This window comes from Entamoeba dispar, genomic scaffold, assembly GCF_000209125.1.
Source record: "Entamoeba dispar SAW760 scf_1105229460513 genomic scaffold, whole genome shotgun sequence".
In the NCBI taxonomy this organism is placed as follows: Eukaryota; Evosea; order Mastigamoebida; family Endamoebidae; genus Entamoeba; species Entamoeba dispar.
Window position 1 is genome coordinate 33,147 of NW_001854230.1, and position 24,067 is coordinate 57,213.

The window sequence follows — 24,067 nt, forward strand, 5'->3', positions numbered from 1 at the left end:
AAAGAAGAAATAAATATTAAACCAAGTGAAAATACAGAAAAATATGATGGATGTGTATGTCATAATATTAAAGAACAAATGGAAAATATTATGATAAATAATCATAACAAATTAATTTTAGCATTTGAAGGAGTATTATATCAAGATGATACTATCCAAATTGGACTTAAAAGTGCATTAGAATCACCAATATGTAAATTTGCATTATTCTTTGGAAATAGAATTTCAGAAGAAGTTGAATTAAATTATATCATTGAATGTCCAAATGGATTAACATGTAATTCTGGTGAATATAATGGAAAAATTGGAATTAAAAGTCAAATTCAATCTATTGCTCAATTTACAATCTCTGGATTTTATTATCAATCCCCAATAATTAATATCACATATAAATCAAGTTCAATTAAAAATAAAATTGCATTCTCACTCCCATTAACTGTAAATGCATTCCTTGTTCAAGAACCATTAGAACCAAATATTTTTATGCAATATTGGAATACTATTGGTAATACCACTGAAAAGAAAAGTATTGTTCAAATGAAACAAAACAATACGATTGATTTACCAACAATTCTTGGTGGAATGAGATTTATTTGTTTAGATGTGAAACCTGAACAAATTGTTGCTTGTTCTTCATTCCCTTCTTTCCAAAATATTTATGTCTTATTGAGAATTGAAATTAATATTGCTTCAAATAAGGCATGCATTTATGTCAGAGCTCAAGATCCTTCCCTTGCCAAAGTGATTCATAATTTATTGTGTTATGAAATTGCTGCTTAAAAAAGAGACATAGAATTGAATTTTTTTTTTCATTTACATCTTCTTATTACTATGACCAAAACATGATTTTAAAGTATTCTTTTCATTTTGTTCAATCAAAACAAACACTATAATCATCCCATAAAATCACTCAAAATTAATATAAAGAAGATTGCATTTTCTCTATCTCATCAACTTATTTTATTCAATGAATAAAATATGAAATAAAGATTGGTCATCTGTAATTGAGTTAATACATCTTAATCTTGTGAATAATGAGTGGTTGTGTTTTACTTCATACCACCAATTTAACTCTAAACGACTCCATTAAACAAACAAAACAAAAAGAACAAAAGTATGCATAAGAATTATTACTTTGTTCCATCATAGTTGTGATTAATATCATTAGTGTGTATTTGTGGTGTTCTCATTAAACTGTTGTTGAGTTTATTCTAAAAACATGTATTGTTTTATGGGATATTTTGGAACAGAACAACCAATTAAAAAGTTGTAAAGAGTCATTAGAATAATTTTGAACAAGAGATGAAATAAAACTGAACATGATAAAGAAATGAATCACCAAAACACAAAGAAGGATGAACAACAATAACAAAGGAATGTGAGTGAAGAGAAGAACAAAGAATTGCCACAGAATAAAAACAAATAGTACAAAGAATAAGAGTTTTTGGAATAAAGAAAATCTAAAAAGTCGATAGAAATGGAAGATAGCATTAGTGCAGCAAAGGAAAAAGAGATACAGAAACTCAGGAATGAAAGTAAAGAATTAGACGATGAGATCTCAAGAATGGAAAAACAATACAAAGAAGATGAAGAGAGGAAATATGAGATAGAAAGAGAAGAATTAATGAGAAAGGTGGAAGAGATACTCAAGACACTTGAAAGTAACAACGAAGAACAAATGGAACAACTTATTTTACAAGCACAAAATGAATTAAAGAAAAGGATTTACCAAGAAAATGAAATTGTAGAAGGGATGAAGAGAGAAAAGGAGGAACAAGAAAAAGAAAGGACAGAAAGAATTAAGATAATGACGAACACAGATGAATATTTCATTGAGAAAATAAGGGAAACTAAGTCAGGGTATGAGAAAATAAAAAAAGAGAATGAAGAGATTTCAATAAGAAATCAAATGATAGAAAAAGAAATTAAAGAAATAAAAGAGGAAGTGAAGGAAAGAAAAAGACGGAAGGAAGAATTGGAACAAGAGAGAGAAAAGAAAGAGAAAGAAATAAAGGAACTCAAGGCACAGAAAAACATCATCAAAAGTCAAATAGAAGCAATAAAAGAAGATAATTCAATAAAACAATGTTCAGAGGAAAAGATAAAAGAATTAAAAGAAACAATAGAAAAGCTCAAATACCAAATAGAAAATGATAAAACTAAAGTTAAAACATTAGAGATTGAGAAAAATGAACAAGAAAATTATAAATGGGTTTTATTAGAAGATTCATATGCTCAAAAAGATTATATTAAAACATTACTTCAAATGTATGAAAATATGTATGGTATAAAAGTCAATAAAAATGAAGAAGAAATAATCCAAGAACTTTATGAACAACACACTGGAATTAAAGAATGGAATAGATATGTAAAAACAATGTTTGACTCAATTAATAAAACATATCATTAACTCTTTTGTGTTTTTTGATTTTAAGAATTTCTAAAACAGATAAAGAATTTGAAGTTCGTAATTGCACCATTCAAAAAATGAACAAATCAAAACAAATTTATGAAGGGGAATATCTCACTGATTCAACTAAAGAATGTTATCAAGACATTAAAACATCATATTTTGAAAAATTAAATATTGAAATGCCTAAAGAAAACAATAAAATAAATCTTAAAAGTGAGATGGTTGAAGAAGATGAATGTGAAAAACCAATAAGTATAACAAAACCACAAGAAATTCCACGTGATGTTTGTTTAAAGAAAATTTAATATATTTTTTTGATAAATGAAATTACAAATTACTTATTTTTATAGAATAGTTCATTAGGAGAAGATGTATTAATGCATATGTTAAGACAAAAAGATGATATGGCATGTTCACCTCCATAAAAAGAAACAATTAAATAAGGTACTCAAAAGTATTATTGAATAGTTTTTGTCTAATTAGTTCATTTATTTACATTCCAATAAAAGATTAAAAGAGAGTATTATTAAAGTTATCAACATTTAATTTAAAAGAAAGAAATAATTGAAGAAAAAAATTAAAGTATATCAAAAAATATTCAAAAATTATAACCCTTTCTTTTGAACAGATTTAACTAATTCACCAATAATTTTACCATCATTAAATTTTCCTTGTACTCTTAATGCACGACAATCTAAAATAGGTAATTGTAATTCTTTAACAGATGTATTTACTCTCATTGAATCTACAACAGCTCTTAATCCAAAAATACCAATTTCATTTTGATCCCATTTTAATGTTTGTAATGTTTTTGTAATTTTAAGAAGATTTGCTAATGCAAATGCACCTTTATTTCCCATTCCTTGTGATTGTATATCTAATGAAACAATATGTTCATTTTTAACTAATGAATTTAATACTGGAATCATATTTAATCCTAATTGTTGATCAGTTTTATTTCCTCCTTCTAATATTAAATTTTTTAATGAAGTTGTTTTTTTTAAATATTTTAATAATGCTGTCATTAATCCTTCTGTATCATCTCCATTAATTGTTTTACTAATATTTAATGTTTCAACAACAGTATTTTCAACTAATGCATCAAGGATTTTACTTAATCCTTTATCTTTAATATTTGTTTGACTAATATCAAAAGATATAATATTTTTATTAAGTTTTATTGATTCAGCTAATGAATTAATTCCTTCATCATCAAATTGCATTCCTTGTAAATCAAGAATAACTTCTGATGATTTTAAATTTTCAATTATTTCTTTTAAAACAATTGCAGGAATTGAACATTTTCTTAAATGTAATTCTTTTAAATTATTTAATGTTGATATAATTTTTGCTAATCCAGTTTCTGTTTTCTTTCCAATTGAAATTCCAGATAAATCTACATGAACAAGGAAATTTAATCCTTTTAAAACATTTACTAATTCTCCACTATTTTTAATATCTAAATTACTTAAATTTAATTCCATCAAATTAGGGAATATTTTAGCAAATTGATTAATCATGAAATCAATTGATTCATTACCCATTTTTGCTCCTTCTAACTTTAATGATATTAAAGGTAAATGAATTTTCTTTTCAACACATTCTTTGAATCCTTCAAAGAAATATGAAATACTTTTATCATTAGAAATACAATGATTTAAATTGATTTTATTAATTTGATAATTAACTATAATTTTAGCTAATGATGCTAAAGCTTTACTTTCTAATTTATTATTTCCAAGATCTATTTCTTTAATATTATGTGATTTATTCTTTTCAATATAAGCACATAAAATTGTATCCCATTCTTTAATTCCAACATCATTTAATCTAATACATTCTAATGTTTCATTATCTTCTAATACTTTTTTTAATTCTTCTTCACATCCAACTAATGATGTACTTTCTATATTTAATTTAGTAAAATATTTATTTGTTCTTAATGCACTTAAAACTGGTTGAAATTCTGTTGCAGACATTGCATCATTTTTATTATTTGGATCAGTAGTATTAAACATTAAACAATTTAATTCTTTTGCTCCTTCAATATCTTCTTTTGTACTTTCAATAAATGCTTGAACACTTTCATTAATAGGAACTTTTTTATATGTACAGAATGCATTATAAATCCCACTAAATCCTCCACAAGTATTAAATGTTTGAAGTGAAAATACATTTTTAAAATTAGCTGATCTATGTGAAGGAACATCAATAACAAATCCATAAATTCCATCAGCAAAACTAGATTTAAATGAACGTAACATAGCAATAATAATTTGATCTGGATGAATTGTTTCACCAACAAGAGATGTTCCATCTTTTAATTGGAAACTCATTCCCATTTTATTTGCACTAGTAACAGTTTGAATATCAAATACATGAATTTCTTTTATAATATTAAATGATTGATCAAGAATAATAATATGATGTAATGTAACAATTAAAATTCCTTCAATTTTATTTTCATTAATTTCACAATTAAAACTAGAAATATAAACAGCTTCATGTTTGTTTTTAATAAGAAATTCTTTTAATTTAATTTGAATTTCTTCTTTAAATTCACCAAATGAATGTGTTTTATCACTATATTTTCCTAATGATACCATATATTTACAGAATTCTTCACTTATTTCAATTGATGATGTTCCAATAATTTCATCTGCACGTTCACATAATTCTTTATGAATTAAAGCAATTGGTTTCATATCAGTAATAGTAGCTTCTTCTACAACAAGAACAAATGGAAAGTTTTTAGCAACATTAACAATTCTTCTAAAATATCTTTTAAATTTATCTAAATATTCATCAAGAATAACATTTAATGGTAACATAAATGGTTCTTTTTCTTGAATAAATTTAACTCCATTTGATAAATTTTGAAGAACTTTTGATAATAAAATAAGATTTCTTCTTCCACTCATTGAAATTTCTTTTGGATCATCAACAATACCATATTTTTCTGGTGAAAATATTGCTGGATTAATATATCTTAACATAATAAATGATCCAGTTAAACTATTTCTTGAATCATCTGATAATTCTCCAAAAAATTGTGCTGCATATTCATTAAATATTCTTGCTAATAATTTAACTCCAGGTGGTAATAAATCAAATGATTCAATAACTAAATCAAAAAGTTTTCTACATGCTTTAAATAAATTTTGTTTATTTATTTCTAATTTTTCTTTATCTGTTTCTCTATGATCATCAATTTCAAATGAAATATTATTATGAATAATTTCTTGTACAAATGGTTTATAAATATCTAATAAATATTTTCTTCCTACTTTTGCTAAAAAACTTTTAGCAACTCTAGTTGCACTTGTATTTTCTCTAAATAATGAATGAGAATCTGTATGTGTTTCAAATTCTTCTTTTAACATTTGTGATACAAAATCTAATGCAAGTCTTTTACTATATGTTAAATTTAATACTGCATCTGCTAATTCTTCTGCTTTATCTCTATTAGAAAACATTGTACTTAAAATATTTGGTGCTTTCTTCATAAAAAATTCAAACATATTTTGTAATACTGTTAATTCTCTTTCTGAATAATATAAATTTTCTTCTTTAATTTGTGTTTCTCTTCCATCTCCATATTTTGATACTTCTTCTTCAATTGCACTAATTTCTCTATGAATAAAACTTTCTCTTTTAACTACTTCTTCAACTGTTCCTTTTTGTTTTTGGAATTCATTTGGTAATGTTCCTGCTTTTTGCATTGCAAGTAACTCTGCTAACGTTGGTTTCTTTTCTGTTGTTGTTTGTGTTGATGATGTTGTTATTTCAACTTGTTGTGTTCTAACATTTCCATTTGACATATCTGTTCCTGGTGTTATTTTTTCTTTTTCTGTGTATTGTTTTGGAAGACTACCAGCTTTTTGCATTGCAATAAGTTCAGCAAGTGTTGGTTTCTTTGCTGGTGGATTTCCATTAGAAAGATCTGTTCCTGGTGCTATTTTTTCTTTTTCTGTATATTGTTTAGGAAGAGTGCCAGCTTTTTGCATTGCAATGAGTTCTGCTAATGATGGCTTTTTTTGTTGAGCTGGTTGAGAAGAAGGTAATTCTTTTACTGGTTGAGGACTTCCATTTGACATATCACTTCCTGCAACTACCTTTTCTTTTTCAGTGTATTGTTTAGGAAGAGTGCCAGCCTTTTGCATTGCAATAAGTTCAGCAAGTGTTGGTTTCTTTGCTGGTGGATTTCCATTAGAAAGATCTGTTCCTGGTGCTATTTTTTCTTTTTCTGTGTATTGTTTAGGAAGAGTGCCAGCCTTTTGCATTGCAATAAGTTCAGCTAATGATGGCTTTTTTTGTTGAGCTGGTTGTGTTTTTTTATCTTCACTAACAACGTTGTCTACTTTATTTTCATTACTTGAAGATACTGTTGATTCATATGAATTTGATAATGAGATTGATTCTGACATTTTGAGTCTAAAAGAAATAAATACGAGTTCTTTTTGATTGATTTTTTTCTGTTTGTTATTCTATTTTTATTATTTCATTAAATAGTAAAAAAACTATAAAATCTAGTTTTTTATTTCTTTTTTTTTTAAATATAATTAGAATTCTATTTTTTTAATAAAAAGAATATTGATTTCCTGAAAATTGCAGTATTTTTATCTAAGAAAGAAATAAATAAAAATTAGTGTATTTTTTTTTCACTCAAAGTATTAAAAAATGAATAACTCAGAAAACTTGTAATCTAGACAAGAACACATATCTGTCTTAAATATAAATTATTGTAATAAATGAAAGTAAGCATTGTCATTTTTATACTTTTTTATTTGTATAAATTAAACAAAATAATAAAAAAAGAATCAATTATTTTGTTAATTATTTATGAATAATGTTAATTGAATTATCTTTTCATTAAAATATCTATTATATCTTCATGATTGTTTATTGATATTTGTTATTTTTAATCATGTGTTTGTATTTCATCAATATGTACAATATCTCTTGTTTTATGATAATAAAGTTAGATATTAAAAATATGGATTATTATATAAATAATTTAATGTTATAGTAAACTTTGATACTAATTATCTTACTTAATGAAATAATTTGATAGATTATTGATATTATATTTTCATTATGAGTTTATAGACTTGTTATTTGTTTCATTTAAACATAAAATTGAAATGATTCATTTGTTAATAAGTATTCTAATATATGAATTAATGAAATAATTAATATTCATTAATTGTTATTTTATCTTTTGTTAAAATATCATTTATTAGACTTTTCATTCAATTAAATGACTTAAAACAATTCTAATAATTATCAAATATTGTAAATAATACTTAATAAATGAATTTTATTTAATACTTTGTATATACACTCTTATTCTAATAACCTTCTTAATTAATTATAACATGATCATTTTGTACAACTTTATTTTGTTAATAAATCATTTATAATACACGGGAACCTACTATTCAAAGAAATCACTCTTATTAAATTAGAAGTCAAAAACAACACAAATAATTCAGTTAATCATAATTTTGATTAACATTAATTAGAGTCCTAAATAATCTGTTTTTTAATTGGTAATATTATTTGTCTTTTCTTTTAATTTATATTTTTTCATTGCTCATGTATTCTAGTTTTATATTTAGATGATTGCTTATTCATCAAATTTAAACCATTATGAATACGATGTGTTTTGTTATTCTTGTTTATTTTGACACATTATCTTATTAAATTCACTACCATCTGTTTTATCTCTTAATTTCATATATTCTTGACAAATATTAATAGGAGAATACTTACATCTAATGTCATTTTTTTCAATCATTTTATGACATTTCATTAATCAAATGTTATTAAATTTTTAATGATAAAAGAAATGAAATATGTTTAGTTCATTTGTAGCTTAATTAATAAATAAAAAAACATACAATTTAATAATCTTTAATCTAATGTCAAAATAGAAAATAATAAAAGAGAAATAAATAAAATAACAAATGGATTTTTTTAAATAACTAAAAATTTAAACTGAACCTAACTTTAATACTTAATTATGAGAAATACCTTAATATGGTATTAAAAGATCAATTAATCAGCATATTTCTTCTTAAGTTCTTCAATTTCTTCTGGTGTATAATCATTTTCTTCATTAAGATATTCTCGCATTTGTTCAACAGTTTTCCCAATTAAATTCTTTGCAATGGTCTTGGCAGTTGCTTCAACAAGCATATCAATATTCATGAATGTTGCTGCTTTTAGCATTTCAAATAACATATCCTTTTCTAAATCATCACAGAACTTAACATCCCATGGATGAAGATCTGCATTCTTATCTCTATCCCCAATTACAAAATCTGGATACATCAATGGATGTTCGTTGTGGAATAATAACCATTGAATAACTTTTTCTAACACTGCTCCTTCTACTTTTAAAATAGGAACTGGCTCATCAGCATTTTCTCTGTCTTTCATAAGTGATTCTACGAGTCCTGATTGTTTTGCTGCTTCTTCTGAAATAATGAAATCTTTTCCATCTGATGATCTTAAGATTACGTTTTGTGCCATGCCTTTCTATTTTTTAAGTTCTTCTTTTTCCCTTTTATGGTTGTTGTATGCTTAATTTATAGTTTTTAGTAATAATTTATTATAGCAAAGTTATTTATTCCAAAAAAATTGTAAAGTATCTTTTTAAGATCTTATTGAGTTTTAATTCTATTTAAAGAAAGTTAATATAAAATAATAAATTTTACTAAAAATGAATTATAGTTTTTTTTACTGATAAACTATTATTGTTATATAAAACAATTAATAACATTAAAGAATGTTATTTAGGGAGAAAAGAAGGACGGTGTAAAAATCAATCACATTGAAAAAACTCTAATGAGACTTTATTTTTAATAGCACTACAAGAACAACTTTCTTTGTTAAAAAGAACATGAAAAATTGATGTTATTTTTAATTGATCATAGGTTGTTTCATTTTTATTGTACTTTTAATTTTAGAATTCAAATTTTTATTAAATATAGAATAAAAAAAGTTTGGAATATTATTTAAAATGGTATATTTATCTTATAATACAAAGTGATAGATAAGAATTTGTATTTATCTTTTATAAATTTAACTGTTTATTTAATAATTTTTTTTTGATGCATTTGAGAAATTTTTTAATAATTTTCGATTAAATATCTTTTTTTTAAGAATAAAAATTAATTATAAATAAAAAAAAAATTCAATAAAGAGACGAGAGTTTCATAACCATATTTGATAACCAATTATTTGTATTATCTTTAAGTGAAATATCAATAACATTTTTTACTTGTGTTTCAGAGATTGTCCCAGTAATTACATTAATTCTTGTTCTTACTGGTCTAAAAGGATCTGATAGTTCATTGTATTGTTCAATACGAGAACCATCAAATTCAAATTCAACAGTGATATAAAGTCCTTTATCTTTATTAATAATTGGAATTTTTAATGTAGGACGGTCATTGTTCTTAACAAAATAAGCACCAAGTTCTGAACGTACCTTTCGTGTAACTTTAATAAAATTGACGTACTTATTAAAATAATTCACAAGATAACGATATTTCTCTTCAAGACTATTTGGGTTTTCAAGGATCCAATATGCGATTTTATTTTCATCAAAACATTTGTTACTGTTATTGAATAACATCAAATGACGATATCTTCCGTTTAACTCAACTTTACAATTTTTAAGATTTTTATAATATTTGATAAAAGAGTTACAATCTTCGGGAACAAGATTTGAGTAAATAAGATGAAGTAATGTATTACCAGGTAATTTACAAATAACACAATATCCATAAATAACAACCTCTCCAATAGCTGGAATAGTTATCTTTCTAATATTTTTTGAAGGTGATTTTATTATTGTAGAAACTTTATCTCCTTTTGAAGTAAGAAGTTTTTGTTTTAGTACTTCTATCTCTTTTTGCATGTTTTGAATTTCGATTTTTCGTTTTGCTATTTTATCTGCCAATTTAGCATAATATGATACTTTCAATTGATGAATACTGCTTGTTAATTGACTGATTGTGTTTTGACAGAGTTCTTTGTATTTACCTACATATATTCTTCTAAGAAGTTCATGGAGGCACTCTTCTATTCTAAATTGTTCATCTTGTGATAATGTGTTGTACTGTTGTAGAATAGGTGGTAGTGGAGTGAAAAGAGTTAACATCGTATCAACTGGAGATGGTTTCATTGAAGACAATAAAAGGTAAGTATTTGTAATGCAATGCTCTAATGACTTTTTGTAATTCATAAAATCATCTTCATTTTCAAGTTCTGTCCGTGGACGGTTTTCATTGTTTATATAATTCATTAATGGAAGTAAATATGATGTAAAGATAGGTAAGTAGTTTAAGTGAATCATTTTTGTCACACTAATGATCGGTTTAGCATTTGAATTTCCTGGAGTTGAAAGGGCAGATAATAACTTGATTTTTCTAGACTTCAATGACTCTTCTGATAATCTACTAACTTTGGTGATGTAATTTGTTGTTGGACGAAGTGGTGTTGGAGATGAAATAGGTCGTGACATTCAATGAACAAAGTTATATTTTGACTTTGTTTTTTTTATATTTTCATAAACTTTTTTTATTATTTTGTTATTATAAAATCAGAAAAACCTATTTTTAAATAAAAAATAAAAAAAGGAAATAAAAACTAGATAAATAGATAAAAGATGAGTGATAATGAGATAAGTGATTTATTAGAAGACTTAGGTAGTGAAGACTTAGAAGAGATTGAAGAAGATGAAAAGAAGATGGAGGAAGATAATCAAAACGAAATGAATAATGAGGATGATAAAGAAGAAAAAAATGATAGTTCACAAACAAATACAAAACCAATAAATGAAGAGAGTGAAGAGCCACATGGGATTATTTATCTTAGTGTTGTTCACAAAGGATTAAACCCAGGTATTATTAAAGGAATTTTTAGTAATTATGGTAAAGTAAGTCGTATGCATTTTATTGAAGATAAAAAAGTTTGTTATTTTAGTTCTTTAAAATAAGACAGATTAAATTTAAAAGCTATACTAACTGTTTTATAGAAAAAAGGGATATTTAAAGAAGCATGGATTGAATTTGAAACTGAGAAACAAGCTAAACTTGTTGCTTTAATGCTTAATGGAAAGGTTATTGGAGGTAAAAATCGACATTCTCCTTTTGCAGATAAAATTTGGAATATTAGATTTATTAAAGGACTAAGTTGGGGAAGAATTTTTGAGGATAAAGAAAGCAAACAAATATCTCAAGAACAACAAATAGAATTTGCAAAGAGAAAAGTAAAGAAAGAAACTGAAAGTTATTTAGCTAGTTCAAAGAAAGTAAGAAATTCAAAATTTGCAAGAAGACGTAGAGAAAGAAAAGCAAACCAATTAAAAGAAAAGGAAGAAACAGCACCAAAAAAGAATGAAGAATAAGAAAGATTATGAATTGATTGAATATTAAATGGAGGTGTATAGTTATATTTTGTTGAAAAGACAAGAAATTTTAATAATAATTTTAACTTGAAATTCAAATTGATAATTTTTTTTAAACCAAAAAAGAAAACTCAAAAATAAATACTTCTAAGTGTTTAAATGGCAGAGTTTCAAATAGACAATTTAGATAGTTTGATAGAAAGTGAAAATGTAGAAACAATAAGAAATTATTTCAAGAAGAAAAATCCTAAAGAAATTAAAGATATTTTAACGAAACAAGTTTCTATTTTAACAGTAGCATTTCCAATTTCATATTCAATCGTTAAAAAGAGAATACAAAGTTTTAATGAGTTACTTGATATTTATATTAAAAATAAACTCGATATTAATCAACAAGTTTGTTTATTGTTTTATTGAAAAATTATTATTAATATTTCTTTTAGGATGATGGTGGATTAACAATACTTCATTATGCTGTTCAAAGTAAAGATTCTCGTTTTATTACTACATTGTTAAGTATTCCCGGAATCAATCCTTATGCCCCAGATAATGATGGACAATCTCCTTTCATTTATTTTCTTAGATTTCATGATGAACCAACTATTGTAGAATGTTTGGAGGCATTCATTAAATGTTCTCGAATAATTTTAAATAGTAGAATTGCTTCAGGGAGGTATAAAGGAGATTTTCCTATCAATATTGCATTCCAAAATCAAAGGAGTTGTGGTATTTTATTAGAGACATTCTTAAAAAATGGAGCAGTTCCAGATGTTACAAATTTTTCAAATGATGTTCCACTCTTATATGCTGTTCAGAAAAAAAGACTTGATCTTGTGTTATTATTACTTAAGTTTGGGGCAAGGATTTATATTGCAAATAATGCAGGAAATTCTCCTCTTTCAGTTGCTATGAAAACTGAAAGTAAAATTACGTCTGTCTTTTCACTTGTTGATAGTATTCATATCAAAATGAGAAATGAGTTTTCATTGACACTTCAATACGACCTTCCACGAATGATTGGTATAGGATTGTTTACTGATGTTAGTACTTCTCAAGCAATGAGAAATATGATTAATATGGGAGTTAATCCTGATACTGTTAAACGATTTATGGAAGTTTGTAGGAAAACTGAAAAAGATTTTATGGAAAGTAGGGATGCATTTGATTTATTATATTATAAAGAAGATGAAGGAGAATTAGAAGAAGAAAAGAAAATTGATGTGAAAAGTATTGAATTTCTTGGAGAGTCTATAGGAAATAAAAATAAATTAGGTATGGGATTGTATGGAGAAGTTGTAAGAGCACGATATAAAGGTAAGACAATTGGAATTGAATATATTCGATTAGAAAATGAAGAAAAAACTAAATTATTTGAAGAACATATTGAGAAGAAATTAAGTACCATTAACCATGAAAATATACTTCAAATTATGAAAACTTTAGTAACAGATAATTCAATTTGGATTATGACAGAATACACTGATAAAGGATGTTTATTTGATTTACTTCAAGGACCAAAATTAAATTGGGAAATTATTTGTGGTATTGCAATTGATATAGCTGAGGGGTTAGTTTGTTTAAAAGAAAATGATATTGTTCATGGACAATTAAATTCTACAAGAATTTTTGTTACATTAGATGGAAGAGCTAAAATCAGTGAATATGGATTTAAACAAATCTTTGAAAGACATAAAGAAAATCATTTAATTGATATAGAAATTGCATATATGGCACCTGAACAATTAAGTGATACTCCTGTATTTGATAATGAAGGAGATAAATATAGTTATGGTATGATTTGTTGGGAAATGATTACTCGTTTAATTACTGGAGAACATGTTATTCCATACTACAGTGATGAAGAAAATTATACCAATGAAACTGATGCAATTGTTAAGAAGAAAATTCTTGGTGGAAGTATTCCTAATATTGCTACAAGAGAAAATGCACAAGTCTTTACTGCACCACCAAAGTTAGGTAAATTATATAGGAATATTTGTCAAACAAAGGTTGAATTAAGAAATGGGTGGGATAAAATTATTGAAGAATGGAGAAGTTTTGATGAAGAAAATACAAATGATCCAAAAAGATGGAAAAATTGTTTACAAACAGATGGAGAAATTTGTCCTGGGGAATATGCTAATAAAAAGTTCAAATTAGTTAAAGCAGCAGAAGAACTTATGAAATAATTATTCGATTTTTTTATGTTTTAGTTAAGTTTAAGTAATTTATTTAGTGCTAAATAAATTAATTTGAAAAAAGATGTCTTGACTTTATTTCTGTTATTCATTGAAGATATTAAAACAAAATTTTATTCTGAAAGATAAAGTTATTAACTCTATTGAACTATACAACATTTATTAAAACATTTAATATTGTTAAAATAAAAACTGTTTTTGTCCTGACAAAAAATATGAATAACTAAAAACAATAATACAATACATTTAACTACTCATACAAAAGATAAAAAGGAATTCAAATTATATTACTTAGACCTGACTGTTAGAAATAATTAAGTAAGGAAAAACTTATTCATTTATACTGTTAAATACTTTAAACGATTTTTTAGGGATATAATACAGAATTAATGTACCATTGTTGCCACTCTCTGAAACATTTTATTGATTTTCAATATTTAAGTGTGTTAATTGACTGAATATTTTTATGGAACAAAACCACTTGTAATAACTTTTTTCAGTTAATTTTTTCTGTTTTTTGTATGAGGTTTGAGATACTATTTATTGTTATAAATTTATAATAAATGTATAGTTTATCTTTGAGATAAGAAAAATAACAAAAACTGTAAAACCATAAAAATGACCGAAGGAAACATTAGCAAGAATTCTCTTGAAAGTGAGGATTCAAGCGATTTTGGAATAGATGTAGAGACACTCACTCAACAACAACCAATTAATTTAGTTAAAACTCCTGAATTACCTTCAGAAGAAAATACTCAAACTCTTAATGTACCACACAAAAAATTTCTTTCTCGTTCTAGTGTAACACCACGAATGTCAAATGAATACGAATCAAAAGATGCTTTTGAAACTCAAATTAAACCAACTAAATCAACAATTTCTTTAGTTCATAATTTAGATGTATCTGATGAAGAAGTTGAAAAAATAAGAAGTCATACTCCTCGAATGGTTCTTGCACAAACTAACACTGTCAAATTAGATGATATTATTTCAGATGAAAAATTACTTCCAGATACTGAAGAATACAATAATGTATCATTAACATATACTTCAATGAAGAACAGGATTGTTGAGCGAAGAATGGGAATAGTTTTTTCAAATACATCTCGTGGATTTTCTTACATTACGTTTATTTTTCTTTTCTTATGTTTTATTGCTTATATTTTAATAGCAACATTAGTGTTGCATCGTACAGAAAATTGTGCTTTAGAATATATTGTTTTCTTCTTCATTTTTGTAATTTGTGCTTTTTCAAATCAGTACGTCTCTCCTTTATTTCATGCATTAATAGTAGAATTCAATTTAGTGTGTTATCCTTTCTTTCTTATTCCAGATGAAGTTCATTGGTACTCTATTTATATTTGTTCAGCTTTATGTCTCTTTCTTTTGACTGTATTAATCTTTGCATCATACAAAAGAGTGAAACGAATAATTACTAGGATATTAGGTTTTAGAGAAATATCTTCAATTTCTCGATCTCTCACATGTACTGGTCAAGTCCAATATGTTATTCAAGATGGCTCATCTCAAATGACACTAGAAGGGAAATTTGACAATGGTAAAGCAGAAGGATTTTGTACATGGTTAGACACTGCTGAACAAGGAGAGTTATTAATTGGGACATGGATAGATGGTGTTCCTGTTGGACCATTTGAGTCAACAGAGAATAATTCAAGAACTATGATGAAAAATGTGAGGATTTTATTTGCAACTGATGCAGATGGAACTATGTGGGGAAAAAGAAAACATCCATTTGTTGGTGTTGCAGGGGTTGAGTGTATTATTTCAGGAAATTATTATAGTGTATATCCTAAGGTTAATATGGTTTTACCACCAAAGGAGTGTCGATGTGGACAGATATGTCACTGTTTTAAAGAGTTTATTGAAAATGGATTATACGTTACTGATAAATGTGAAGATAAAACTAATATTGTTGTTACAGTAGATCATAATAATAAAGGGTTTTTTATAGGAGGATATCGTCCTATTGGAGAAGGTAAAAGTGTTGAAATAAAGATAAAAAGAAAAGAAGATAAAAGTTATTTGACTTTGGATGATAGTTGGATGCCATTAAATGTCAAAAATGAAAGTGAAGGTTTAATTTATATTCATTCTGGAGGAATGTCATTAACAGATTCATTAAAGAAAATGGGACAGTTATTAGCATTAGGCAATTTCCCTGGACATGTTGTACCAATTTGTTTTAATTGGCCAGTTGGTAAACATTCATTATATGGAAATAAAAAAGCTAAAATGATGGCAAATAATATATTCTTACAGAATGATTTTGTTTGGTTATTACAGTCATTGTATCAAGCTAAATTTAAACGAGTTCATATTCTGTGTCATGGTGTTGGAGGTTATTTCTTCTTACAAGCATTTGAGACTATTCAATGTCTATTTTCTATTTACAATTCTCCAAATGATATTACTATGAGTTTAGTTAACTTAGTCTTAATGAATTGTGATTGTTCATTAGAAGAGTTTAAGAACAAATATCAAGACATTAAAAACATTGTTCAAAGAACCACTATTTATTCAGATAGAAGAGATAAAGTATTAAAAATTTCAGAAAAATTATATCATGAAATTGCTGTGGGGCATTGGACTGATCCATTGTATGATGATAATGGAGATGTATTAGAACGAGTCGAAGTTATTGACACAGGTGATCTGGAGAGAAATGATGATGGTTCAAATCATGGATTCTTTAATGTAAATAAATTAATGGTTGATGACTTATTTGAGTTGATTGGACAAAACAAAGGGGCTTCATACCGATCATCCCATTTATTAAGAGAAAAAGATAATAAATATAGATTTTCTTTGTTGCCAAAATCTGTTACTATGGTATGATTGTTATTTTAATTAATTGTTTAATTAAATTTAAATTATTCATTAAAAAATTAATTTTTTCCTTGTTAAATCATGTTTTATAAACTAATTCTTAAATTAGTACAAATTCTATATAAATTAATGAATACAATTCTCTAATTTTGACACAATATTTTTTGCATAAATACGTTCAAAAGGTCTTTGTTTCCAACATGAATTTATTAAATCAATTGCCCAATTGTCAATATGTTTTTTGAATGATGGACGTTTACCTTCTGTAACAAATCGAGCTATAGTCCATTCATAAGGAAAATTTTTTTTTGGAAAAGGAGATTCCCAATGAACTGTTTCAAACATAATCATTCCAAATGAATATACGTCAGCAGCAGTTAAATATAAATATTTGTTTAACACTTCTGGTGCTACATATTCGACACTAACAACTTTGTTACAAAAAGATGCATTTGACGTAACCATATCACTACTCCTTTTAAATCCACAATCAGTTAATTTAGCATTAATCTCATTTAGAGAATTGTATGAATAAATTAATATGTTTTGTGGTTTTAAGTTGCAGTGCATTAAATTCCTGTTGTGAAGAAATAAAATACCAAGTGCAGCGTCATGCAATATTTTATACCTTAATTCTATTCCAACTTGATTTGATTTTTTTTCTTTCATCAAATCTTTAAGACTTCCTAATGGAGCGTATTCTGTTACAATAGCTAGTTTATTGAGTTGGAATATTGCTCCAATAAATTCTGTAATAAATCTTCCTCGACTACATTTATCAAAGGTAACAACATCTTTTAGAAATACTTCAGTCATATCATCTTCTTGTCTTAGTATTTTGATATTTTTCATTGCAACTATTTTACCATTATAATTTGCTTTATATGTTGTACCAAAAATACTTTCACCAATAAGTTTAATACGAGACACTTCATTGTATGCCAATCTCTTTGTTCTTTCTGTTTCAAACTTAATTGGAACATTAAAGAAAGTCATCTCACCAGTTTTCATATTGAGTCGTGCGAAAGGAAGTAATCCATTAAATGAACATGAACAATTTGGTTTAACTGAAATAGTTAACTCAACTGCAAAACCTTCTTTGAGAGCTACAATACTTGGTTCAACTTTGATTTCAAAATTATCATTTTGAATCCCCAAATATCTTAATTGAATTAATTTAGAGCGTTTATTTGCAATAAAATATTTCATTTTAGTTCGTTCATTTACACTAATTACTTGAGTCCCAGAATTAGTATAATCAATACACAAAGAACTGACTAATACTTTACTTTCAGGTAATTTAAGTAAATGTATTGCACTTTCTTTAACTTCAAAAATTATTTCTTTAAGTTCCCATGATTCTTTCTTTGGTTCTCTTCTGTGAGCATAAAGTATTAATATTACTATAATTACTAGAGCAAATAAAAATAATAAAACAAATGTAATTGAAGGTGTTCCAATAATTGCAAGTAAAGTTAATGAATAAACACATTCATCACCTGCAGTTGATGGTGTGTATATTTCTGTACACCTTGAACATTTATGAGATGAATATTCGATACATCTTGAAATTTCTCTATAGTATATACATTCTTGAGTAGTATTTCTATAAACGTATTGTTCTAAACATTCAATACAACCTTTGTTAGAAACACATAATTCACATCCTAATTGACAACCAAGACACTTATTATTTTCAAGATAATAACCAATTTGACATGAAGTACAACGATCTTTTTCAAATGTTTTACAATGAAGTATAGTTGAGACAAGTTGACAACTATTATCCAATGATCTATAATATCCTTTTGAACTATCACATGTTATACAATAACTACTTGCATCATTACATTGTAAACATGATTTATCACATTTATTACATCTATAATTTTTTTTATCATAATAATATCCATTTTTACATATTGCACATCCTTTTTTATTTGGTAAAAAATGAAGACAACCTTTATTTGCTTCAATAAGTGTAGTACATATTCTTGATGTAGAGTTATATAAATATCCAAATGAACATTCAACACATTCTTCTAATCTATTTATACATTTAGCACAATTAATATCACAACTAATACATTGTCCATCATATAAAAAATATCCTAAATTACATCTCTGACATCCAAAAACTGATTCTATTAGACAATTATCAGTTCTTTTTGTTGAACTACAATAACTTGTTCCATTAGGTAAATATATTAAATTTGTAGTTTTACATTGGATACATTGATTTCCTTTTTGTATTAAACAATCTTCTTGAGAAATTTTTTCACAAGTACCTACTGTTGTAAGAAAATATCCACTATCACAACTAATACAATAAGAAGAAGAAATTGTTTTACAATGAAAATCTTTTTTATAAATACATTGATTATTATAGAGAATATAATCATTATTACATTGAATACATTCTTCTTTAATATTTTTATTACATTCTAAACAATTTTGAATTTGACATTGTTTACATTGATTCTCTAATAGATAATAAGATGACTTACATTGAATACATTGATTTATACCATTAGTTTGACAATTATTTATTAATTCACATTCAAATTTATTATTTAAAAAATAATTCTCTTCACATAATAAACATTCGTTAGAAGAAGAACAAATAATACAATGTGTATCAATACATTTTTCTGATTGTTTATATTTGATTGAATTCGAAATAATGCATTCATTATTTAATGTAAAATAACAACTTTCATTTCTATCATATGAGGAACAAATACCAGAATTTGAAATTGAATTATTACATTCTTCACACCCAAATGAATGATCATAATAATATGATAAACAATAATTTTCATTTTCATATTTCTTACATTTTCCATTTCTTAAAATATATCCTTTTTCACATTCTATACATTGTTTTAATTCGTCTAATTTAATACAATTATTCATTGATATATAACATTCATTATCTTTATTTATTTCTTTATTTTCACAACTTAAACATACTAACGATGTATCACATTTTGAACACCCAATTGTTTTCTGAGAACAATTTTCACATAAATGTGTTATTTTATTTAAATAATATTCTGAAGAACATTTTAAACACCACCGTTTCATGGTATCACATTCAATACAACCATCAATTTCGGAACATGCCTTACATTGATTTGACTCAAGAAAGTATCCTTCTTGACATGAATTACATTTATTTATATCACAAATACTGCAATGAGAAACTCTTTCTTCACATTTTTTACATATTGATTCCTCTAAATAATATCCTTCTTCACATTCAAAACATTCATTTAAATTACATTGTTCGCATGAAGAAATAATGGTAGAACATAAAGTACATTCTTTTTTATCATTTAATATAAATGGTAATTGACATAATTCACAATTTTCTTCGTTACAAGTTAAACAATTTAAATACTTGTCTCCACAAGACTGACATTGTTTATCTTTTGTTAGATAATATCCTTCTTCACAAATACTACATGAATTATCTTGTTCTCCTGAACATGTTAAACAATGAGGGATATTACATTCAACACATTCACAACTAGAAATCATTTTATTATTTGAACATAATGAACAACAATTAGAATTTGTTATATAACGAATACAATCCGTAATATTAGAACGTTCACAATTAGAATTAGAATTTAACAAATATCCATCTATACAAGTGGTACAATTTACTCCATTTGTTTCAGTACAATAAAATAAATTCATCGAAAAACAAAGTTCTTTATAAAGAATATAATTTGTTTCACATTCAATGCATGCTTCATAATTATATTTTATACAATGGGGAACATAAATACAATAATTATTAATCATTGTTATTCCTTCTTTACATTTTAGACATCTTGAAGATGATCCTTCATAATAATTCATTGTATTAAAAGGAATAAGACAATGTCCATTTTCTTGATTTTTTAAACATAAACTATTCATTGGATAATATCCATATTCACATACTAAACAAATAACTTGATCAATAAAAATGGTTGTATTTAAACAATTTGGAATTATAGAGTTTGAATCATTAATTCTATTTAATAAAATAAGTGATGTGTTAAACATTATTTCTTCTTGTTGATATGTTAAATAACTTATGTTATTTTCTAAATTAAATTTATTTAACATAACTGTCTTATTTTCATTATTAGAGTCTTCAATTTTTATACAAATCCCATTATATAAATGATATGAATCAATACATTCTTCACATTTACCTTTTGTCGCTTTTAAACAATGTGCATCATCAATAGAAATACATTTTTTTTCTTCTAAAACAAAACCATCGACACAATCATAACATCCTTCAGAATAACATCCACTCATTCCACATCTGGAATCACATTTATTACATATTCCTTTAGATGCATAATAACCTGTTTTACATAAAATACAATATGGTTCATTTTGTATATCTGATACACAGGAAATACATTGAGAAATAAATGAGCTACAAAAAACACATGTTTGATTTAAATACACAAGATCTTCTAAATAGTTACATGAAGTACAACTATTAAAATTATTACAACTATCACATATTTTATTACAAACTATCTCCAATTATTATATTATGGTCAATGTATAACTATAAAATAATAAAACAAACATGAACAAGAACCATTTTGAAGGTATTTCCCTTCTTCACATTTACTACAATAATTTTGATTATCACATTTTCGGCAATAATTGTCACACGCTATTTTTTTAAGTCTTTTTATATCAATTTACAAAAACGACTTTAACAAACCAACACACTGAGTCCCATTCCACATCATTCCTTCATAACACCGTGAACATGTTTTTTTTGATGTACAAGAAATACAATAATCAGGACACTCTGAATTATGTTAATTAACATTTTCTTGCTTGCCTTATTATTTAAACAAACTTTTACACTCACCTAGATTTTTAAAACACCCTTCATTACATTCATTACATCCATCAGTCCTTTGGTCAATACAAAAGCACCCTGTTTCATCCTGTCCCTTAGCACAATTAAAAATCCAAAGAAAAGAAATCCACCAAAATACTTGCTTTTCCATGTTTTCTTTTTTTAAATTTTTTGTTTTTTTTTTTTCCCAAAAGAATATAAACTAAACATACTAATAATATTATTAACTATTAAAATAGTATAATTATGAAAGAATGATAAAAAAAAGACAAAAAAAAGATTTGTTCAAATAATAATAAATTAAATTATATTCTTAAAAAGTAAATGAAGTTTATCCAATTTTATAGTTCAATCACTATAAAATGACTGAAGAATACCAACCAAAGGTTATCTTAATTACTGGAGGTGCTGGATTTATTGCATCTCACATAGTTATTCATTTTGTAAAACGTTATCCAGATTGTAGAATTGTTAATGTAGATAAATTAGATTATTGTTCTTCCTTAAAGAATCTTGAAGAAATTCAAGACGCCCCAAATTATAAATTCTATATTGCTGACATTACTGATCCTCATACCGTGCAAAAGATTTTTGAAATGGAACACGTCGATACTGTTCTTCATTTTGCAGCTCAAACTCATGTAGATAATTCATTTGGAAATTCATTCCAATTCACTCATAATAATATTTATGGCACACACGTTTTATTAGAGGTTTCTAAGGCTAACCAAATTAAAAGATTTATTCATGTCTCTACTGATGAAGTTTATGGTCAAGTTATTGGAAATGCTGCAACTGAAAACTCTTTATTAAACCCAACTAATCCATACGCTGCAACAAAAGCTGGTGCTGAATTTATTGCTCGTTCATTCTATCAATCATTTGGACTTCCATTAATCATTACAAGAGGAAATAATGTATTTGGACCCCATCAATTTCCAGAGAAATTAATTCCTAAATTCATTACCCTTCTTGATAGAGGACAAAATTGTCCAATTCATGGCAGTGGTGAAGAAAAAAGAAGTTTCATTTATGTCCAAGATGTTGTTAATGCTTTTGATGTAATCTTAAGAAAAGGAGTTGTTGGACAAATATATAATATCGGAACTACAAGAGAGATTTCTAACAATGAAGTTGCACATACCCTTCTTGATATTTTCCAAGTACCAAAAGAAAAACAAGATTCAAGAATATATCATGTAGAAAATCGATGTTTTAATGACCAAAGATATTCCCTTGATGTTAGTAAATTAGAAAAATTAGGATGGAAAACTACTACATCATTTGAAGAAGGACTTAAGAAAACTGTTGAATGGTATTCAAAACATAGAAATAATTGGGAAAGGATAGATGAAGCTCTTGTTCCACATCCAAGATTTGGACAATAATTAAATAATATATTCTTCATTGACTCAAAACCTCAAAAGTTTTTTTTCTAATTTAATTAAGTTTGATATTCTTTTTATACATCTTCACTGGTACTTTCATTCTTTTCATTTATTAGTCCTGGTTCACCATTTTCTTCATTTACTAATTCTTGCCTTAATTTTTCTTTTACTTCAAAATATTCTTTTTCGTCATTATTATTAGCAACAAAAATAGCTGTTTGACGTTCTTCTAAAGTTTTATCAATCATTTCAAAAATAGAAGGATATTCTGCAATTAATGTTTCAACCAGTGTATAAATATTTCCAGTAATTCCTTCATCTTTTGACCAACATAAATTTGGTGCTAATATTTTTGCTAGTGTTAAAGAATCCATTTGAGTGTCATCATGATTTAATGAAATTCTATAACAAAGTTTCATTAAACGATTTAAGAGAGCTTTATTATATAAAGGTAATTTATCAATATATTGAATAATTAATACAATATTTTTTTCTGGTGTTTCTTCAATAAGTTCAGGAATTGAATCATAGGGAAGTAATGGTTCAGGTAAATTTCTTAAATAAATTTTAATAATATCAGCAGCGATTAAAGCATTAGGTATTTCAAAGTCTTTTCCTAAATTAATCAATGGAATAATCTTATTTATTATCTTTCCATCACCTTTTCTTTTAAATACAAAAGGATCTTTTACTCCTTCTTCATCTAATACAAAGAAACATTGATCAATTGCTTGTGGAATTAATAATGATTCATCAGGTTCATTTTCTTTCATATATGTTTCAAGACTTTTACCAAATAATCGTTTACATTTACATTGTGTTTGTGTTGAAATAACAATATCAATCCATTCTTTTTTTTGAGTTAAATCATTAAATGATAAAATAGTAGTTTCTTTCTTTACATCACTTTGA

At 25.7% G+C, this 24,067-nt stretch overlaps 12 protein-coding genes across 12 annotated transcripts in view, besides 27 other annotated features; 7 read left to right on the top strand and 5 right to left on the bottom strand.

Annotated features, from left to right (window-relative positions):
• The window catches only part of EDI_018320 (uncharacterized protein), a gene marked incomplete at both ends in the record, with an annotated part of 1,120 nt that extends 340 nt beyond the window's left edge, over positions 1-780 (top strand). The window contains one exon of the mRNA XM_001737304.1: positions 8-780. Within this exon, the coding sequence (XP_001737356.1) occupies positions 8-780 (773 nt within the window). The remainder of the gene's footprint in view (positions 1-7) is intronic.
• A 697-nt stretch (positions 781-1,477) lies between these two features.
• Positions 1,478-2,410, top strand: EDI_018330 (meiosis-specific nuclear structural protein, putative; the record flags this gene model as incomplete). Its single annotated transcript, XM_001737305.1, has 1 exon — positions 1,478-2,410. The coding sequence occupies one exon, from the start codon at positions 1,478-1,480 to the stop codon at positions 2,408-2,410; it is 933 nt and encodes a 310-aa protein (XP_001737357.1).
• Positions 1,835-2,016: a microsatellite.
• Positions 1,900-2,017: a microsatellite.
• Positions 2,411-2,487: 77 nt separating the features above from the next.
• Positions 2,488-2,838, top strand: EDI_018340 (uncharacterized protein; the record flags this gene model as incomplete). Its single annotated transcript, XM_001737306.1, has 2 exons — positions 2,488-2,697; positions 2,764-2,838. The coding sequence occupies 2 exons, from the start codon at positions 2,488-2,490 to the stop codon at positions 2,836-2,838; spliced, it is 285 nt and encodes a 94-aa protein (XP_001737358.1).
• Positions 2,710-2,762: a sequence feature (AT_rich).
• A 115-nt stretch (positions 2,839-2,953) lies between the features above and the next one.
• Positions 2,954-3,024: a sequence feature (AT_rich).
• Positions 3,019-6,840, bottom strand: EDI_018350 (ras GTPase-activating protein with iq motif, putative; the record flags this gene model as incomplete). Its single annotated transcript, XM_001737307.1, has 1 exon — positions 3,019-6,840. One exon carries the CDS (start codon positions 6,838-6,840, stop codon positions 3,019-3,021), a length of 3,822 nt encoding a protein of 1,273 aa, XP_001737359.1.
• Positions 3,382-3,430: a sequence feature (AT_rich).
• Positions 4,069-4,111: a sequence feature (AT_rich).
• Positions 4,321-4,348: a sequence feature (AT_rich).
• Positions 5,563-5,597: a sequence feature (AT_rich).
• Positions 6,841-6,901: 61 nt separating the features above from the next.
• Positions 6,902-7,001: a sequence feature (AT_rich).
• Positions 7,002-7,182: 181 nt separating this feature from the next.
• Positions 7,183-7,303: a sequence feature (AT_rich).
• Positions 7,304-7,398: 95 nt separating this feature from the next.
• Positions 7,399-7,435: a sequence feature (AT_rich).
• A 147-nt stretch (positions 7,436-7,582) lies between these two features.
• Positions 7,583-7,743: a sequence feature (AT_rich).
• Positions 7,744-8,291: 548 nt separating this feature from the next.
• Positions 8,292-8,413: a sequence feature (AT_rich).
• A 60-nt stretch (positions 8,414-8,473) lies between these two features.
• On the bottom strand, positions 8,474-8,950 carry EDI_018360 (glycoprotein FP21 precursor, putative; the record flags this gene model as incomplete). Its single annotated transcript, XM_001737308.1, has 1 exon — positions 8,474-8,950. One exon carries the CDS (start codon positions 8,948-8,950, stop codon positions 8,474-8,476), a length of 477 nt encoding a protein of 158 aa, XP_001737360.1.
• Positions 8,951-9,089: 139 nt separating this feature from the next.
• Positions 9,090-9,197: a sequence feature (AT_rich).
• Positions 9,198-9,375: 178 nt separating this feature from the next.
• Positions 9,376-9,615: a sequence feature (AT_rich).
• Positions 9,615-10,949, bottom strand: EDI_018370 (uncharacterized protein; the record flags this gene model as incomplete). Its single annotated transcript, XM_001737309.1, has 1 exon — positions 9,615-10,949. The coding sequence occupies one exon, from the start codon at positions 10,947-10,949 to the stop codon at positions 9,615-9,617; it is 1,335 nt and encodes a 444-aa protein (XP_001737361.1).
• A 29-nt stretch (positions 10,950-10,978) lies between these two features.
• Positions 10,979-11,028: a sequence feature (AT_rich).
• Positions 11,029-11,044: 16 nt separating this feature from the next.
• Positions 11,045-11,091: a microsatellite.
• Positions 11,092-11,093: 2 nt separating this feature from the next.
• EDI_018380 (pre-rRNA-processing protein ESF2, putative) lies at positions 11,094-11,834 on the top strand (the record flags this gene model as incomplete). Its single annotated transcript, XM_001737310.1, has 2 exons — positions 11,094-11,396; positions 11,463-11,834. 2 exons carry the CDS (start codon positions 11,094-11,096, stop codon positions 11,832-11,834), a joined length of 675 nt encoding a protein of 224 aa, XP_001737362.1.
• Positions 11,835-11,899: 65 nt separating this feature from the next.
• Positions 11,900-11,951: a sequence feature (AT_rich).
• A 42-nt stretch (positions 11,952-11,993) lies between these two features.
• On the top strand, positions 11,994-14,023 carry EDI_018390 (serine-threonine protein kinase, putative; the record flags this gene model as incomplete). Its single annotated transcript, XM_001737311.1, has 2 exons — positions 11,994-12,230; positions 12,278-14,023. 2 exons carry the CDS (start codon positions 11,994-11,996, stop codon positions 14,021-14,023), a joined length of 1,983 nt encoding a protein of 660 aa, XP_001737363.1.
• Positions 12,243-12,270: a sequence feature (AT_rich).
• A 166-nt stretch (positions 14,024-14,189) lies between the features above and the next one.
• Positions 14,190-14,224: a sequence feature (AT_rich).
• A 345-nt stretch (positions 14,225-14,569) lies between these two features.
• Positions 14,570-14,597: a sequence feature (AT_rich).
• Positions 14,598-14,650: 53 nt separating this feature from the next.
• EDI_018400 (uncharacterized protein) lies at positions 14,651-16,888 on the top strand (the record flags this gene model as incomplete). The annotated part of the gene is made up of 1 exon (XM_001737312.1): positions 14,651-16,888. The coding sequence occupies one exon, from the start codon at positions 14,651-14,653 to the stop codon at positions 16,886-16,888; it is 2,238 nt and encodes a 745-aa protein (XP_001737364.1).
• Positions 16,889-16,896: 8 nt separating this feature from the next.
• Positions 16,897-16,944: a microsatellite.
• Positions 16,945-17,005: 61 nt separating this feature from the next.
• EDI_018410 (serine-threonine protein kinase, putative) lies at positions 17,006-21,918 on the bottom strand (the record flags this gene model as incomplete). Its single annotated transcript, XM_001737313.1, has 4 exons — positions 17,006-21,426; positions 21,483-21,572; positions 21,624-21,713; positions 21,765-21,918. 4 exons carry the CDS (start codon positions 21,916-21,918, stop codon positions 17,006-17,008), a joined length of 4,755 nt encoding a protein of 1,584 aa, XP_001737365.1.
• Positions 19,420-19,465: a sequence feature (AT_rich).
• Positions 19,915-19,935: a sequence feature (AT_rich).
• Positions 21,919-21,924: 6 nt separating the features above from the next.
• Positions 21,925-22,087: a sequence feature (AT_rich).
• A 42-nt stretch (positions 22,088-22,129) lies between these two features.
• EDI_018420 (DTDP-glucose 4,6-dehydratase, putative) lies at positions 22,130-23,155 on the top strand (the record flags this gene model as incomplete). The annotated part of the gene is made up of 1 exon (XM_001737314.1): positions 22,130-23,155. The coding sequence occupies one exon, from the start codon at positions 22,130-22,132 to the stop codon at positions 23,153-23,155; it is 1,026 nt and encodes a 341-aa protein (XP_001737366.1).
• A 74-nt stretch (positions 23,156-23,229) lies between these two features.
• Positions 23,230-23,928, bottom strand: EDI_018430 (uncharacterized protein; the record flags this gene model as incomplete). The annotated part of the gene is made up of 1 exon (XM_001737315.1): positions 23,230-23,928. One exon carries the CDS (start codon positions 23,926-23,928, stop codon positions 23,230-23,232), a length of 699 nt encoding a protein of 232 aa, XP_001737367.1.
• Positions 23,593-23,648: a sequence feature (AT_rich).
• Positions 23,704-23,732: a sequence feature (AT_rich).
• Positions 23,929-24,067: the final 139 nt, after the last annotated feature.